This window comes from Podarcis gaigeae (genome assembly GCF_964106915.1).
Source record: "Podarcis gaigeae genome assembly, chromosome: Z".
NCBI classification, from domain to species: Eukaryota; Metazoa; Chordata; class Lepidosauria; order Squamata; family Lacertidae; genus Podarcis; species Podarcis gaigeae.
In genome coordinates this window covers 3,154,491-3,173,729 of record NC_139691.1, presented here as the reverse complement: position 1 = coordinate 3,173,729, position 19,239 = coordinate 3,154,491, and the positions used below count along the sequence as shown (strand labels likewise).

Sequence of the window (19,239 nt, the reverse complement as noted above, 5' to 3'; positions counted from 1 at the left end):
TTCGAAAACACTGTCCCACCATCTCGTCCTCTGTCGTCCCCTTCTCCTTGTACCCTCCATCTTTCCCAACATCAGGGTCTTTTCCAGGGAGTCTTCTCTTCTCATGAGGTGGCCAAAGTATTGGAGCCTCAGCTTCACGACCTGTGCTTCCAGTGAGCACTCAGGGCTGATTTCCTTAAGAATGGATAGGTTTGATCTTCATGGGACTCTCAAGAGTCTCCTCCAGCACCATAATTCAAAAGCATCAATTAGCATGATAAATAAGAGTAACAACAACAGTCACAACAGCAGTAATGGTTTCAGGCTCATTTCAGCTTTTATTTGGGAGGAAAAAGGAACCAACAATCCTCCATGGTCACAGAACAAGTGTACATATACATACATGAAGAACTTCAGACAAGTTACCGGTACCAAAATGCTACATACAAAAATGGCATACAAGTGTTCAGATGTAAACCTATTTGGGGAGGGTAAACATATTTGAAGAGGGGAGTCACATAGCATCTTAACCACAGCCTGGATAGCTCGGGTGCTTAGAACATGGTGGTGATAATGCCAAGGTTGCAGGTTCGATCCCCGTATGAAACAACTGCATATTCCTGCATTGCAGGGGGCTGGACTAGATGATCCTCAAGGTCCCTTCCAACTCTACAATTCTGATTACGGGGGGTGGGGTGCTCTTTGCAGAGACATCCCAAGTCAAAACAGCAGTGGCAAAAAGTGGACGGGATTCCCCCAGTGTTAGTAAAGGTAAAGGGACCCCTGACCCCAGTCCAGTCGTGACCAACTCTGGGGTTGCGGTGCTCATCTCGCTTTACTGGCCGAGAGAGCCAGCATTTGTCTGCAGACAGCTTCCGGGTCATGTGGCCAGCATGACTAAGCCGCTTCTGGCGAACCAGAGCAGCACACAGAAACACCGTTTACCTTCCCGCCAGAGAGGTACCTATTTATTGCACTTGACATGCTTTTGAACTGCTAGGTTGGCAGGAGCAGGGACCAAGCAACGGGAGCTCACCCCCTCACAGGGATTCGAACCGTTGACCTTCTGATCAGCATGTTCTAGGCTATGTGGTTTAACCCACAGCGCCACCCACGTCCCTCCCCCAGCGTTACATGTCCACAAAACCCACTGTAGCTGTCATCGGTTTTCTGCCATTGGTGGACGATCAGTGATGTCACAGCATGTCTGTGGACATTCTATTTGGAGTGTGACAGATATTGGGTTAGTCTGCTTCTCGTTTTGCCAGGCTTCCATTCCACATTAGCTAGCAATTTAAAGAAAAGGTTATCATGGAAACTCACCTGCCTTTCAGTTTGATTCAAATGACAAGAAATGAGATTCCGACTCAAGATCAGGAATAACTTTTTGACGGAAAGAGCTGTTTGACAGTGGAACAGACTTCCACAAGAACTGGTGGGCTCTCCTTCTTTGGAGGTTTTTAAGCAGAGGTTGGATGACACTCTGTCCTGGATGTTTCAGTTGAGATTCCTGCATTGCAGGGGGTTGAGCTAGATGACCTTTGGGATCCCTCCCAACCCTTAGGATTCTATAGATGCTCTTATGCAATTTTACTTAATATCTACACGTTTTTGCAGAGCAATTTCCCCCCCAATATAATGCATTTTTGTATGTTATTTTCACTAATAAGTGCATTTCTTTGTACACTTCTTCTCGCTGTGTGCTTCTTTGTAGGCATTCCTCAGCTGGAGAACTGCGCTTTGCAAAATTGAGAGAATTTAAGAGTTTTGAAAGATGGCTGTGTTTTGTACACAGAATTATATAGTTGGAAGGGACCCAAAGGGTCATTTGGTCCAACCTCCTGCAAAGAGTTGGTTAAAATAACCAGCAACATAAAATAAGCCTACTCCATCTATGTCCTGGAGAAATCCAGGCTTGCTTGAAAACCTCCAACCACCTGATATGAAATGAGAAGTCTATTAGCTGGAACAGCTCAAACAATCCTCTCGCATAAGAGGCAGTATAATCCCCAATGTCGTCTGCTTGGACTTTGCTGTGACTCTTACGAAAAAAGGCACAGGTTTAGGAAGGGGGTTCAGAGGTTTGCCCAAAGTCCAGCCACAGCAAAGGAGGAAAGAGCACTCTGCGTGAACTCAGGAGTACTCTCCTCTTAAGCCAAAGAGAAATATCACTCCTGACAACTGAGCCAAAATCTCACTTTTGGAACAGTTTCCAGGGTTCAGCGTGGTGGTGGGGCTGTTCCCCCAGGCACATTTTTGGGAGGAGGCATGACCAGGTGCCCCCAGAACAGGCTCCCACTGGAGCCTGGCTCCAGTGTGCACCCAGCTTAAAGCTCTGCTCCCGGGTCAGGACTAACCCAGGGGTGGAGTGGAGAAGAATCAGCAAGCTGCAGAGGGCTTCCTTCATCCCAGGCCCCCTTGGGGGGGGTACCCCACACAAACATCCTGGGGTGTGTGTGTGAATGCTTACATTCTGCCGCTGGGTCCAGCATGGAGTACATGCCGTTCCGCCAATGTGGAATGCTTGTCAATGAGTTGCAGATATCCTAAAGATAAATACCATTAATCTCCTTTCTCACGTCAAGGAAGAGACTTCTAACCATGGGAAACGGGTCGGACCATCAATACTGGAGTGAAAGCCCCAATTCGCCATCAACACTCAGTAGAATGGTGTCGTAGGGCAGGAGTTAAAATAAAAACACCAAACACCACTGGCATTTCCGGGGTGGTTGGGTGGGGTGGAACAGCAGCTAATCCAAATCTGGATCCTGGAATGGGTTGGGCTGGAGCAATGCAGGCCTGCACATCAACGCTCCTTTGCCCAACCGTCAGGAGAGTAAATTGCACCCAATGTCATGATTTCAGGCCTTGGCCACAAGGTAAAAGAGATCCAAGGCCAGATGGTGCAGGGGTGAGGGCAAGGTGCAAGTCGCCACCTTGTTTGCGGCTGCACAGGATCCTGAAAGATGCTTGCAGCCAGGGCTGGTGTCCCCCTGCAGCCCTGCACAATGTCCAAAGATGGTCTTAGATGAAGGTGGAGTCCAGCAGGTTGCTTTCGTGGTGGCTGTGGGCACGCGCTTCAAACAGCTGCTTGATCAGAGCAGACTTCTCCAGCTCCAGCTGGGTGATCCGCTCACTTTTGTCTGTCACCTCCTGCGGGGTAAAGGCAGAGTTAAGGCCACCACATGGCTAAGGACAGGTGAAATCTGTAATAACTGAATGGGCCAGGGGTGTGTTCGGCACAATATTATGATGGTGGACTGGGAGAGATTGTGGAAAAAAGGAATTAAATTCACAACATGTAGTGTATTAAGAGAAAATTTGATGAAAATGATGTATAGATGGTACTTAACACCAGTGAAGTTAGCAAAAATGTATCATACTCATGATAATAAATGCTGGAAATGTAAGGAAAAAGAAGGAACCTTTTACCACATGTGGTGGATGTGACCCAAGCTAAAAGACTTCTGGGAACGGATTTATAATGAATTGAAAAAAGTGTTGAAAAACACATTTATTAAAAAACCAGAAACCTTTTTACTTGGTACAGTGGGGGGTGAAATCTCCAAAAGGGATATTACTGTTTTTCTGTATGCCACAACAGCTGCAAGAATATTACTAGCGAAGAATTGGAAGAAACAAGATTTACCAACTATCGAAAATGGCAGATGACGATGATGGACTATATGAAACTTGCCGAACTGACCGGGAGACTCCGAGACCAGAGAGAAGAGACGGTGGAAGAAGATTGGAAGAATTTTAAAGAATATTTGAAAAAAAATGGTTAATATTTAAATCTTAGAATAGCTTTGGAAGTTGATATAGGCTGTAGGGTTAGAAGTAGAAGAAAGTGTATTTTAAAATAGTATTATATGTAAGGGATAAAATGTGAAGATTTTTATGGTAAAAGTAAGTGTGATAAAAAAATGGTTATAAATTATGATATAGGTTGCTAAAGATGAAGCAAAATGAAAATCAGGTAGTGGGGACTTGGGGAAGCCCACTTAACAATGTTTAGGGGGGAAATGATAAGAATTTGTTTGTATTGTTTGTTTTTTCTGTTTGTGTTGTTTATTTGTGTTATAAAATGAATAAAAAAATTTGAAGGGAAAAAAACATGGCTGGGGACAGGTGGGCTGGCAGTGACTCAAACGGACTGGCACTTAATAGCAGACTCACCATGGTGAGCAGACGGTTCTGCTCCTTCAACATGTTGAAGGCCTGCTGAGATCCGACGAGAGGAGGGGAGGTCGTGAGCGCAGAGGGTGGAGCATGCCCCATTGCAAAACTGGGGTTCAGTGGCTAGAGACAAAGAAAAGCGGTTTGTTCCAGGGCTGCACGTGCTTTACACTCTGTCTCAAAAAGACAAACCACCACCATTTTCTTAATGCACTTCATCCCTCATTCTCACATACGAGAAAGTCTTTAGGTGACTCCTTGATCTGTCAGGGATTACTTAGCTGTGATTCCTGCATTGTAGAGGGTTGGAATACATGTCCTCTTGGGTACCTCCCAACTGTACAATTCTATGACTGACACCTGACCAAAGGACTCCTGACCATTAGGTCCAGTCATGGCCGACTCTGGGGTTGCGGCGCTCATCTCGCTTTACTGGCCGAGGGAACCGGTGTATAGCTTCCGGGTCATGTGGCCAGCAGGACTAAGTCGCTTCTGGCGAACCAGAGCAGCGCACGGAAACACCATTTACCTTCCCGCTGGAGTGGTACCTATTTATCTACTTGCATTTCATGCTTTCGGACTGCTAGGTTGGCAGGAGCAGGGACCGAGCAATGGGAGCGCATCCTGTCGTGGGGATTCGAACCGCCAACCTTCTGATCAGCAAGTCCTAGGCTCTGTGGTTTAACCCACAGCGCCACCCGTGTCTAACTAACACAGAGCACAGTTAAACTGTGGAACTCCCTCCCACAAGAGGCAGTGATGGCTGTCAACCTAGATGGCTTTAAAAGAGGATTGGACAAATGCATGGATGAGACTGAGCTATCAATGGCTACTAACCATGGCAGCTATGCTTTGCTTCCACAGTCACTGGAAGCCACAGGGCCTAGAGGGTGCTCTTATGCCTGGGTCCAGATTGAAGGTTCCCACAAGAGAAAAGGCCCTCTCCTTTGTTGTCACCCGGTGGGGAGCACTCTGAATGCCCCCAGTGATGTTTGCTAGAGCATTAAACCGCCAATGAATTTGGGATGTGGAACTGCAATGCCACATGAGCGAGATGAATAAACCCCCAGCAATAAAAGTTAATGGGAGAGGATTTACCCCAGCAAATTATTTGTCAGAATTACAAATACCCAAATATAGACGGTCATTTACCCTCGCTAGATTCAACGTGCTGCCATCTGCCTTATTGCTGGGGCAGATTCAAGGGTAAACCATACGTGGAACGAGTCTGCCCCTGCGGCTTGATGGAGGTAGAAACTGTCTCTTATGTCTTGTTATGTGGCCGTTTCTACAGGGATATATGTTCGGTATTTATCACTCCTGTTATACAAAAATCTCCAAATGGGTTCAATGTCTAAAACTCCTGGTAGAGGACAAGGATCTGGAGATTACGCTAAGGGTGGCCAAATTCTGTGCGACTGTCGTAAAACTTATTTATTATTTCACTAATTCAACTTAAAAGGTGAAACTAGTGTAGGAGATCGACTCATGACATGCAAAGTGAGATGTGCTTCTACTTCTCAGAGGTCCAATCTTGCTTGATTTGCAGTCCTTGTTTTGCTGATTTCCTTGAATATTCTAATTTTCTGAGATGGTTAATTTGGGGTTTTCATAAGCTGTACGCCGTGATCATCGCAATGATAACAAATCAAGGCTTGACATATCTCGCTTTGCATGTCACGAGTCTATCTCATATTTTAGTTTCACCTTTCAAGTTGGATTACGGAAATAAAGGAACTTTTCCACGATATTCTAATTTTTTGAGTTTCACCTGTATACAGTACCACCAATGGTTCAGGACCTGCTCTCGGACGGGAATGATCAAATTACCTTAATAGTGGCTGAATTTTTTGAGTGCTGTCCGTGTAGAAATACTGGGCCATTATAAAGAGATTTAGTTGTTCTTAACTGATCGGTGATGTGTTAGTGTTGCATTGTATTATTTGTGCAAATTGATTCTCTCTGGAGTTAAAGATCTGACTGGAACAAACCTTGTTATGTTGAGCTTGTATTTTGCACAATTTGTATACGGTGTCTGTTTGATAATGTGTGGTTTGCTATGCCTAATAAAGGATATTAATTAATTAAAGAGCCCTGCTGTGCCAGGCCAATGGTCCATCTGGTCCAGCACCCTGTTCTCACAGTGGCCAACCAGATGCCCCCCCCCCATGGGAAACCTGCAAGGAGGACCTGAGCACAAGAGCCTTCTCCTCTCCTGTAGCTTCTGGTGTTCAGAAGCATTGCGGCCTCAGAGTATGAAGGCAGAGTATAGCCCTCATGGTTAGTAGCCTCTGCTAGCCCACTCAAGACCTAACAACTCCCACCACTCCCACTTCCTTGGCCCTTGTCCGTACCGCAGCTCTCACCTTTGCTGAAAGAGACAATAGCTCACTGAGGTAGTGATTCAGCGCTTGCAGTTTGAGCAGGAGATGGTGGCTCAGAGTGCCCTCTGCGAACAAGTCCTGTGTGAGACAAAGCCGGGGGGCGGGGATGGGGGGGAGAAAGCAATATAAGAGAGCAGCCAGGCCAGCTGTCAATCCACAGGAGCACTCCACCATAGCTCCTTCATGCCTGCAGCCAGCACCCCCAGATAGCTAATAATAATAATAATAATAATAATAATAATAATAATAATAATAATAATAATAATTTATTTATACCCCGCCCTTTCCCGTTCAGAAAACTCAGGGCGGCTAACAACAAATTTAAAACACTTAATTATAAAAGCAGTAGAAAATACAGTAGAAAAACATAAATAACAATAAAATTCAAAAATCAATTTAGGGGAAATAAGCATTAGATAATCCCCAGGGCTAGCTGGCTGAATTGGCCCTACTTGGTCCAGCGAGGAGGCCAGGGGAGAATTAGCTGTGGGGTCTCAGAGCGGGTGATCTTCATAAAAGGGGAGGGGGAGGGAAGAGAAGGGAAATAAAAGATCAGGCTGAATTCAAATTAAAGGCCAGGCGGAATAGCTCTGTCTTACAGGCCTGACGGAAGGAGGTTAAACCCTGAAGGGCCCTGGTCTCATGGGACAGAGCATTCCACCAGGTTGGAGCCATCACTGAGAAGGCCCTGGCGGAGGATAGTCTGACTTCCTTAGAGTCTGGGACCTCTAAACTATGGTTATCCATGGACCTTAAGGTCCTCTGTGGGGCAGAGCAAGAGAGACGGTCCCATAGATACGAGGGCCCTAAGCCACAAAGGGAAATGCAAAAAAGGATACACCGACTCATCATTAGGAAGAATTTTCTGACAATAAGAGCTGTGTGACCATTCCACACGGTCTAGAAGTTGTGCTCTCCTTCCTTGGAGAGCAAGCAAGGAAACTCGCTTAAAAAAACAAAAACAACCCAACAGCAACCTGTTACTCACAATGTGCACTCTGCCGCTGCTCAGCTGCTTCTGGCGTTCCTGAAGAGCATGGATCTGCTGATGGTACCACTCGCGCACCTTCTCCACCAACTCCAGCCCTTGCAGCAGTAAGTCCTTCTCCTTCTCCAGCTCCTTCAGCTGCTTCAGCTGCCAAGACACAAACCCCAGGCACAGTCAGTGAGTCCTTGCGCACAAAAAAGGCCACCATAGTAGGACTGGCAGGGAGGGGGGAGGAAACATCTTGTACATAGTCCCTACTGGGTGTGACCTTGGGCCAGTTACTGCCTCTCAGCCTAACCTACCTCACAGGTTTGTCGCAGGGATTAAATGAGATGGGAAGAACCACGATACGATACAATAATCTTTATTGTCATTGTCCCATACGGAACAACAAAACTGAAAAAATCTACATCAGACTTTCAAAAACCAACAAGCCTGCTATCCCAGCCAGGTTAGCCCCCTAAAAACTCTGATACCCCATAGTTAAATACACCCACAGAGACTACCTTAAAAGGTAAAGGGATCCCTGGCCATTAGGTCCAGTCGTGGCCGACTCTGGGGTTGCGGCGCTCATCTCCCTTTACTGGCCGAGGGAGCAGGCGTACAGCTTCCGGGTCATGTGGCCAGCATGACTAAGCCGCTTCTGGCGAACCAGAGCAGTGCACGGAAACGCCGTTTACCTTCCCGCCGGAGTGGTACCTATTTATCTACTTGCACTTTGACGTGCTTTCGAATGGCTAGTTTGGCAGGAGCAGGGACCGAGCAACGGGAGCTCACCCCGCCGCGGGGATTCAAACCACCAACCTTCTGATCGGCAAGTCCTAGGCTCTGTGGTTTAACCCACAGTGCAACCCACATCCCTTACACTGCGTTAAAAACCAAAATCACATTTGAATAGAAACTGTTTCTTAGGCGGCTAGTCCTAGTCCACACATGCTGCCTTGAGCTCCTTGGAGAAAAAGCTGGGATATAAATGCATTAAAATAAAAATTAATTTAAAGGGGTTCATTTCCGATTTCTCTTTCCCCTCTTATTCCAGTTCCAGAATAATGTCTGAAGTGGACTCTTAAGCCACACATCTCAGAACTTGCTAACAAGTCTTGGTTTGCTACTTCTGGGGGTTTTCCTGCACCAGCAAGCACCCCACAGTGACCCCTAGCCTTTTCATGTTTTCTTTTCCACACTGAGTTTCCATTCTGGAGGAAAGAGAAATGCAACGACACACAAACAGCAGCCGCCACTCAATCAAGTCCCATCTTTTTCAGCTAAAAACTCTGTGGGGCCATGGGTTCCACATTTCACAGCCCCTACTCTTGGCTTCCAATCATGTTCCAAAGGCTCAAGTTGAGCAGAGCCTGTGTCTAGCGCAGGAAAACCATACCTCCGAACGTGCTCTAAAGTGCTTTTCTCCCAACACTCACTGTCACCTGCCTTCCACACATTCAGCTTGAAACAAATTTACAAACATGAGGACTACAAGCTTGGTTTTTAAATGAAAACAGGAAAGCCGCCTTCCTCCTGCCCCATGAAGTGCTGCATTGAACACTGTGCTGCTCTGTTCCCTCACATCGCATGCATGCATACACCATGCAGCCTTTCTTTTTAGAGGTTACCTACACCCTTTGCCTTTGCCAATGTAGATGCTGTAATCCTAAACACCTGGAGGGTTACAGATAGGTAGCCGTGTTGGTCTGCCATAGTCAAAACAAAAAAAAATTCCTTCCAGTAGCACCTTAAAGACCAACTAAGTCAGTTCTTGGTATGTCATTCCGCAGTCCTTCGGGAGAGGTAGACCACATCCTTCTGCCAGCAGGACTTTCCAGGTTCAATTTCTGGATGAAGAAGATCTAGTAGAAATTGATGGCAAAGCCTGGAACCCTGGAAAGCCGGTGCCAGCAAGGGCACCCAGAACTGGGTGGCTGAATGGTGCTTGACTCGCATAATGCAGATCATATGGGGGGGGGGCATAGCTCAGGGGTGGAGTGTCTGCCTTGCATGCAAGAGACTGCAGTTTCAGATCTGCTGCCAGTCAGTGTAGGTAATACTGAGGTAGGTGGACCAACAGCATGACTGGGAATAAGGCAGCCTCCTGCATTCCTGATCTTTTATCAATAAACCGCCTCCCTCCCTCCTTCTGCCAACCTGTCCCCCAAATCCAGAACCGATACCAGAAATCCCTCAAGGCAGCAACCCCAGATTACAATGATTTTCAAATGATTTGCATGCACCTAGGGCGAAGGACCCGCCTTCCCAAACCCACATGAGGTAGGACATACCCACAGGGAAAAGTCCAGAGCTTTGGGACTGTGGAGGCTGCTGACCAGAGGCACGACGAGGGTGCTGTACGCAGCCAGAGCCCTCATCCAGCTTGGTCAGCCACCGGCAGCAGAATGGCCTCCTCGGGTGGAGGTGGGGGTGATTGCCATGGCAACAGGGGGAGGGGGTAGAAGGCCAGCATCCCCAAAGCCAGCAAGGGAGCATCGAGCCTGCAGCTGATCGAAGGTTCCCCGGGGGGGGGGGGGTGGAAGGGAAGAGAAGATGGGGGCAGGGAAGGAGAACCAGCCACCTAAACAAGCCAGCGAGCGAAGCTGTCTCCCCCCCCCCTCACCCAATCAGCCTAGCTGCAATGAGCTATGAGGGACCCCACGAGGGAGATCAATGCAGATCAGAGCAAGGGATGTGTATGTAAGCCTCCTGCTCCTTGGAAGCAAACAGCCATTAAACACGCAGGAGGCGCTCTCCAGATGGGGCGATTTGATGGAAGAGGGGTGAGAGGGCACCCCCCTCAGAATCTGGGGCAAAGACAGGTCTCCAATCTTATTTTCATTCCCAGCCCTCCTCATGGGGTCAATATTGCCCCCTTTTAAAATCCACACATGTATTCAACTAGAGAGCAAAGAGAGATTTGAACAGAAAACCCTATAACTGAGATTATCTCCCACTCCAGTTTATATGTCAGCCCCAAACAAATCCTTAGTTCAAAGCCACAATTCTCCAGTGGAAGAGAGTTCCACAGATCTGAGGCTGCCATGAGGTTTGTTGACTAGGGGGCTCAGCATACCAGTGAGAAGGACAAGGCTTTATGCCAAAAGGTTGGGGTGGCAGGAGGGGGGGGGACTTTTTGCAGCCAGCAGCCTCATTATCTTTCTGCAGTAGATTTCGTTCTCGCCAGACAGCACAGCTATCTCTAATTGAAGTCAGCAGTAAGATAAAAACCAGGCCGCCTCAAGCCATTTAGGACTTTATATGCTTGCACTAAATTTTGAATTGGGTCTGGTAGCTCACCGGAAGCAAACACAGTACTTTCGGGACCAGTTACGCACAGTGCCATCAGGCTGGCCAATTTACCAGCCTAGCAACTGCATTTTGCACAAGCTGCAGCCTCTGGACTGTCTTCAAAGGCAGCCCTGCATACAGCACAGTGCAGTAGTCCAGACAGGAGCGGTCAGGCTATCCCATCCCAGGAACAGCCACAGCTGGCAAGTCAGCCTAAGCCGGGCGCAAGCACTCCTAGTCAAAGATACCACTTGAGGCTCTAGGGACAAGATGGAATCCAACAGCATTCTCAGACTGTGAATGTGTTCTTCCAGGGTGCTGCAACCCAGAACAGGCCACATGCCTAATGTCAGGACATAGGAACCTCCCACCTACAGCACTTCCATCTTATCAGGATTCAGTCTCAATGTACTGGCCCCCATCCAGTAAGTCACTGCTTCCAGCGTTTTCAGAGCTCCTCCAGGTGACAAGAGCAAGCTGGCAGTAATCACATCATGCAAACTGGAGTTGCCAAAAACATAACCTTCACAGACATGGCAGAGTGTCAGGCCTAACAAACAGAGCATCTCATGCCCGGTAGGTCCTGCCCCCTGGATCAGTTGCCATGTCTGAAAATCCCCGCCTCCCCACAGCCTTCTGAGTCCCCTCCTCTCAGGGGCTTCCCTCCAGCAATCTGAGATTGCACCTGTGTGCAGCCAACCTCTGCTCTGCCCTTTTCATGTCTCTTCTGGGTCTAGGAGACCAGAGGGGAGGGGAGCTTGTCACAGCAGGAGGGGGAGACCCCCCTGGCTTCTTCACCCACCTGGGTTCTTGGCTTCCCTCCTCTCCAGCCTCTGCTTCTAGACTTCCCTCTGCCACAGACTCTCCCTGCTCACTAAACCCTGTTACCTCTTCAGCTTCCAACACCTTCTACTCCCAGTCTCCTCCTTCTTGTCCCTGCGACCACTCGTCATTATCCCACCAACAACCTCCAGGCCCTGAGCCTTCTTTCCTTGGGGGTTTCCCAGCTGGTGCCTCCCACCATACTTCTGCGTCCAACCAATGCGTGACAAGAAAGGGCTCTTTTACCATGCTGTAGTCCACACCGTTGGTGATGGTGTGTCTTCTGTGCTCACCACGGCCTCTTGGCTGCCTCCGCACTTCTGCTACCAGCTTGGAGGTGCTCTCGTACTGAGCCTGCCCTGCCAGCTTTCGGATACCACCGCTGCCACCTTTTGTTGCTGTAGATTGGAGAAAAGGGGAAGTGATTCAGTTAAAGCCATCCTGGGTCTCCCCTCCCCCGCTCCCCAGACCAGGAGGAGAGAAGGGGAAATTATCAAGGACAAACTGCTTCTAGTGTATTTCTGCCTCCCTCAAACCTTCTCTAAAATTTAGGGAAGTATGCCTGCAACCCTATAGCTACTTTTTATCATTTATTTCTCTCTATACAGTGGTACCTCGGGTTAAGAACTTAATTTGTTCTGGAGATCCATTCTTAACCTGAAACTGTTCTCAACCTGAAGCACCACTTTAGCTAATGGGGCCTCCCGCTGCTGCTGCACCACCGCTGCACAATTTCTGTTCTCATCCTGAAGCAAAGTTCTTAACCTGAAGCACTATTTCTGGGTTAGCAGTGTGTGTAACCTGAAGCGTATGTAACCCGAGGTACCACTGTACTGTATTTTCCAACAGTATGGCCACAGTAACCACAGCATGAGGATGGAGCAGCAGGCAGGTGAGGAAGGAATGCAGGTGACAGGCAGCCTAGGTGAGCACCTGAAATAGGCGCAATGCTTAAAGGAGGTGCTACAGAGAGCAGATTGGTAAATGTGTGGGGAGGGGGCTTAGGCTGCAAACCCATACCCACTAACCCAGGGGTCAGCAAACTTTTTCAGCAGGGGGCCAGTCCATTGTCGCTCGGACCTTGTGGGGGGCCGGACTATATTTTGAAGGAAAAAAATGAATAATTCCTATGCCCCACAAATAACCCAGAGGTGCATTTTAAATAAAAGGACACATCACATTGTACTCATGTAAAAACACCAGGCAAGCCCCACAAATAACCCGGAGAGGCATTTTAAATAAATGGGCACATTCTACATTTTACATGCACACTTGATTCCCGGACCCTCCACGGGCCACATTGAGAAGGCGATTGGGCCGGATCTGGCCCCCGGGCCTTAGTTTGCCTCCCCATGCACTAACTTCAAAGTAGCCCACTTTTGGGCCAATCACTATCTCTCCACCTAGCTCACCTCACAGGGCTTTTGTGAAGATAAAATGAAGGTAGACTGTGCCTTAGGCTCCAGGAAATGCATTTCTCAGTAGGCAAGAAGCACAGGGTTGTGCAGTAAGGCTGCGATCCACCAAAAAAGTATACTAGCAGGTAAGTGTCATTGGACCCATGTATACATTCTGCAAGGTAAGCATGCATTACAGTGGTACCTTGGGTTACACACGCTTCAGGTTACAGACTCCGCTAACCCAGAAATATTACCTCGGGTTAAGAACTTTGCTTCAGGATGAGCACAGAAATCGTGCTCCGGCAGCAGCAGGAGGCCCCATTAGCTAAAGTGGTGCTTCAGGTTAAGAACAGTTTCAGGTTAAGAACGGATTTCTGGAACAAATTAAGTACTTAACCCGAGGTACCACTGTATCTTCCTTTATTAATCTACATTCTTATCCCATCTTTCTTCTACGGAGCCCAAAGTGGCACACAGAACTCTCCCTTCTACCTCAATCCTACCCACCTCACAACAGCCCTGCAAGGTACGCTAGGCTGAGATATCGCGCCCACCACAGAGTCACCCATAGCCAACTGGGGATTTGAACTGGGCTCTTCTCCATGGCCCGTCTGTTACCACCGCAAGACCCACACCGGCTCTCTGTTAGGGCAGTTACTCAACGTGAAGAGGGAAAGGGATTTCTCACATGCTCAGAGGCACTTCTGTGCCCGCGAATTAAAAGTCATGGGTTCTCAGTCTTTGCGGGGAGGGCGAGACCCTTTAGCCCAGTGGCGTAGCGTGGGTTGTCAGCACCCGGGGCAAGGCAAGTAATTTGCGCCCCCTAACCCGTGGATTTGCGCCCCCTAACCCCCAGATGTTGCGCCCGGTGCGGCCGGCCCCCCCTGCAGCCCCCACGCTACGCCACTGCTTTAGCCTCCTGCGCTTCACCTGCTCTCTTGCATTCCGCCGGCGCGCTGGCGATCTTCTCCTGGGACCGATAGGCGCACTCGCTGGCGCCGCGTCCGGACCCCCTCTCCGCTTCTCCTCTGCTTTTCGGAGCAGGGGCGCCGGGGCGCCCGGGGCCTTTGTTGGCGGGGCCCGGTGAGGTGCCTCCTTTGTCTGGGCTGAGGAGCGAGGATCTCAAGCCCAACACGAACCGCTCGAAGGTGAGGTAGCCGCTGGCCGGGGCGGCTCGCCGCAGCCCTTCCAAGACGCCCCGGGGCAACTCCCCAGCTTCGCTCCCTTGCTGCAGCCACCGGGACTCGATCTCCCGCAAGTGCACGTAGCCTCGACGGCGGTCGTCCAAGATGTCGAAGAGGGTCCGCAGGCTGTGCAAGAAAGCCTGAGGCAGACCCTCGGTAGCGCTGCCGCCGGGCTGCGAGCGCCCATCACTTCCGCGCTCATTCGCCATCGCTGCTCCCGAAATTGCTACACAAAGTTCCGAAGGAACACAAAAGTTATCTTCCGAATGTTCCAAAGAGTTGGCTGGGACTCCGGTCTGTGACGTCAGCGACACTAGCACCAAATCTTCCCGCTCATTGGCCGGCGGCTCAGCGCCCTGGAAGGGGATTGGCTGAGGCGCTTCGCGAGCTGGTTTGATTTCTTCGCCTCCACGCGTTCGATGCCCCCCCCCGCCCTCATGCAGCTTTAAAACGATACTTTTCTCCCTTTTTCTACATTCTCTACAAAGAAGCAGAAATGGCCCCTTAGCTCCCCCAGGACTAGCCCCGGCTGAGTGACCGGGACACTCAGAGTCATGGCTTAAGAAACCTCTCCTGCTCCCGATCCTCAAAGCGGCTGCTAACAGATCATTTAAAAATACTGACTTACGTATCAAACATTTAATAATCAGATGCATAGAACAAGCACACAATAAAGCATAAAAATTGCTAAATGTGTTCATACAAGAAGAATGAAAAGAACAAGCCCTGCCATACAAATGAGGGTCCCAGAGTTCTCTCTGCAAAAGGGGATGGATAGTTGTTGCGCCACTGCTGGGTGGGAAAGGGCTCTCAAAGTACCTAAAGAAGAGCCTACTGGATCGGGCCAGTGGCCCATCTAGCCCACATCCTGTTCTCACAGTAGCGGATCAGACGCCTGTGGGAAACCTGCAATCTGAATCGAACACAACAAGAGCCCTCTGTCCCTATGGCCTCCAGCACTGGTATTCTGAAGCGTTGCTGCCTCCAGCTGTGCAGTCTGAGCATAGTTGTTATGGCTAGCAGCCACTGATAAGCCTCTCCTCCTCCATGAATGTGTCCAACTCACTTTTAAAGCCATTCAGGTTGGAGGCCATTACTATCACTTGGGTGAATGAGTTCTGGAGTATATCTATGTGTGAAGAAATACTTTTATCTGTGCTAAACCTTCCAACATTCAGCTTCATTGGATATCCACAAGAGAGAGTGAGAAAAACCTTTTTTTATTTCCACTTTCTCCATGCTATGCATAATTTTATATGCCTCTTTCACACCACCTCTTACTTGCCTTTTGTCGGATCGAAGAAGTCCCTAGCGCTGCTACATTTCCTCATTGGGGAGTCACTCCACCCGCTTGACCATTTCGGCTGCCCTTTTCTGACCGTTTCCCAACTCTACAATACAGTGGTACCTTGGGTTACATACGCTTCAGGTTACAGACGCTTCAGGTTACAGACTCCACTAACCCAGAAATACTACCTCAGGTTAAGAACTTTGCTTCAAGATGAGAACAGAAATCATGCTCTGGCGGCACGGCGGCAGCAGGAGGCCCCACTAGCTAAAGTGGTGCTTCAGGTTAAGAATGTTGCTGTTTAGTCGTGTCCGACTCTTCATGACCCCCTGGACCAGAGCACGCCAGGCACTCCTGTCTTCCACTGCCTCCTGCAGTTTGGTCAAACTCATGCTGGTAGCTTTGAGAACACTATCCAGCCATCTCGTCCTCTGTTGTCCCCTTCTCCTTGTGCCCACCATCTTTCTCAACATCAGGGTCTTTTCCAGGGAGTCTTCTCTTCTCATGAGGTGGCCAAAGTCTTGGAGCCTCAGCTTCACGATCTGTCCTTCCAGTGAGCACTCAGGGCTGATTTCCTTCAGAATGGATAGGTTTGATCTTCTTGCAGTCCATGGGACTATCAAGAGTCTCCTCCAGCACCAGAATTCAAAAGCAACAATTCTTCGGCGATCAGCCTTCTTTATGGTCCAGCTCTCACTTCCATACATCACTAATGGGAAAACCATAGCTTTAACTATTAAGAATAGTTTCGGGTTAAGAACAGACCTCCAGAAGGAATTAAGTTCTTAACCTGAGGTACCACTGTATTCTTTTTGCAGTGAGGCCACCAGAACTGTACAGAGTTCAACTATGGTCCATTAAAGTTTACACTATCATAGATGTGTTGGTCTTTAAGGTGTTAGCATAATTTTTTGCCGGAGACTTGTGTTGTGCTGGAAATCTAATCAAGGGAGGTCTGTAATGCTGTAATGCTCTTCACTGCTCCACCCTGGAATCTCTTGCTGGTGAGACAGGGTGCCCCTTACTGAGACCTGGAGGAACTGTCACCAAAAAGGTCACCTCCCGGCAGTTCCCTGCTCAGGGGAGGCTGGTCCACTAGGCAAATGGGGCCCTGTCCCACCAACGTCAATCCAGGGGAAGACCCTGGCTACCACCTTCCTCCTCCCTGATCTCAGTGTGGCCCTTGCAGAACTCAGCAGGAAGCAAAATGGTTTGAAAAGCAGACTTTGGCTATACCTGCCATTGGTTCTAGCCCACCTACTGTTGACCTCCTCCCTTATACCTTTCCAATTTCAATGTATGGTAGCCATTACTGTACACTCCTCCCCGGCTGTCCAATTCCACTGGGTTGGTGGTTGCTTTGGTTCTAGAAAATGGTGGAGGTGGGGGGTTATTACAGAAAAAAACACAGCTGTGGAATTTTTTCTACCTCTCTCCCTCCTCATCACTCTTAATGAGGCACCATGCAGTTGTGTAAGCTCCTCAAGGGACCTGGTTTTCGTTTTGCCTCTGTTGACTCCTGCAAAACAATTTATCTCCTACATTGATGCTGCTGTATAAACAATAATTACCATTTGTAATAATTATTCTTTTAAGCCCTTTTAAAATGGAGGGGGGTATTGGGTTTGTGTGTGTGTATGTTTTGATGATGTATTTTGTGGTTTTGTATTCTGATTTTATTCTGTGAATGGCCCAGAGACCTCTAGGTATAGATAGGGTGGTATATAAATTTAATAAATAATTTAAAATAATAAAATTATTTTTATTAGGTTACTGAACTAACTTTCTGCCAGTGCAATCAAACAGCAACTTACAATTCAACAGGCACATAAGAAGAGCCTGTTCAGGCAAGTCAATGGCCAATTTAGTCCAGCATCCTGTTGTCACAGTGGCCAACCAGATGCCCCACTGCAAAATCCTCAAGCAGGATCTGAACCAGTGTTTAAAATTCCCCATGCACCAGGCACATTTTGCTACTGGTTTTGCGACTATGCTGAGATTTCTGGGCATCATGTTGTTGACCACAGTTTAAAAACCTCCGTCTTAGTCTAGGGTTACCAGACATCCCTGGTTCTCGGGGACAGTCCCCAGATCTGCAAATCTGTTCCCGGGAAACACGGCAATGGCAGCCTCAGCAGCCCAGAGCCAGCCTGTTAGTATAGTTGGCTCTGGCTGGCTTCAGGAGCTGCTCACTGCTGTGGCGCCTGCCATTTTTCCTCTCTGGAAGTCCCCATATGATGTGTCTTGTGCACAACCCATCATACAGGGACTTCCGGAGAGGAAAAATGGTGGGCGCCACGGCAGGAAGCAGCTCCTGAAGCCAGCCAGAACCAACTGCCAGAGCCAACTGTGCTACCAGGCTGGCTCCAGGCTGCTGACTGCCAAAGGGGAAATGGGGACGTCTGGTGGTACGGATCTCCTGCCCCCTTCCCCCTTTGTTTTGACTGATCAGGGGAGGCTTGGGAGTTGCGGGCGGATGACCATTGCCCAGTTTTTTAAAAAAAACTCTGCGCATTTATGTTTCACAGGGTGCGAAAGAAAGGCTTTGCACCTTTATACAATATGCACGTGTGCTTCAGCCTAGGGTCTTTGGCCTCACCATCCCCACTACTGACTCCCTGTTGCTACTCAGCTTTAAAAAAAAAAAGTGTCCCTGGATTCATTGGAAAAAATCTGGTAACCATATCTTAGTCCATGGTTTATTCCATTTCCACTGTGTGTGTTTCTCCTTCTGGCATACTGCAACAAGTGATTTGTTGCAAGAGCAAGATACAGTCAAGCAATGTAGCTGAGATTATAGAGTCATAGAATTGTAGCGTTGGAAGGGACCCCGAGGGTCCTCTATTCCAACCCCCTGGTAAACTGCAACCTGGAGCTAAGGTACCATTTTGCACTTAGCTGATATATCTTGAGTTTCTAGCACTGAGAGCACCAGAGCCCTCTCCCCTCCTGTGGCTTCAAACAACTGGTATTCAGGAACATTCCTGCCTCCGACTTCCTCCAAAATCTTTTCTCTGTCCACTTTCCCCAGTCCATACCATCCAAAAACTTCTATCATATCTCCTGTTTACTTGCCTTTTCTCTACACTTCTCCCTTTTTTAAAAAAAAAATATTTTTTTATTAATTTTCCAACAAAATTATACAATTTTATCCAAATTTTAACAAATAAAAAACATTTTAGATTTCCTTCGGCTTCTCTGGTAATCATCCATAGTTATTCTTCAGCACGCATTCCCTTCATTGTATTGCCATTTATCTTCCCTCCCCCTTCTATTTCTTTTCGACAATACATCTTAACTTTTACAGTGCTTCTTGGAAACCCACTAGCGTTGTTTGCACATCACACACATTTTTCCAGATATTCCACAAACTTTTCCCAGTCTTCGGTAAACTTTTCTCTACACTTCTCTTTTCTGTGAACCGCCCTGAGACCTCCAGATTTGGGGTGGTATAAAAAGTAGTAGTAGTAGTAGTAATAATAATAATAATAATAATACACCAAAAAGTCCCAAACAATGCAACATTTCCTCAAAGAGTAGTTGCTCTACTCCTTTGATCATTTTGGTTGCCCTTCTCTGAACTTTTCCAATTCCCAACTCTACAATATCATTTGTACAGTAATGTAAACTACATAGCAGGAAGAGGCATTGGGGTCAATTCAGGGAACAGATTTTTTCTTTCGGGCCCATTATACCTGGTAAACAAGCATAAAGGTATCTAAAAGACAAATAGTGCTGT

General features: G+C 48.1%; 1 protein-coding gene across 1 annotated transcript; it reads right to left on the bottom strand.

Moving 5' to 3' along the window:
* Positions 1 to 292: 292 nt before the first annotated feature.
* SAPCD2 (suppressor APC domain containing 2) lies at positions 293 to 14,478 on the bottom strand. The gene is made up of 6 exons (XM_083721859.1): positions 13,959 to 14,478; positions 11,875 to 12,026; positions 7,531 to 7,677; positions 6,525 to 6,620; positions 4,159 to 4,281; positions 293 to 3,132 (listed from the first exon to the last, which is right to left on the bottom strand). Exons 1-6 carry the CDS (start codon positions 14,419 to 14,421, stop codon positions 3,004 to 3,006), a joined length of 1,110 nt encoding a protein of 369 aa, XP_083577985.1. The 5' UTR covers positions 14,422 to 14,478; the 3' UTR covers positions 293 to 3,003.
* Between the last annotated feature and the right edge of the window lie 4,761 nt (positions 14,479 to 19,239).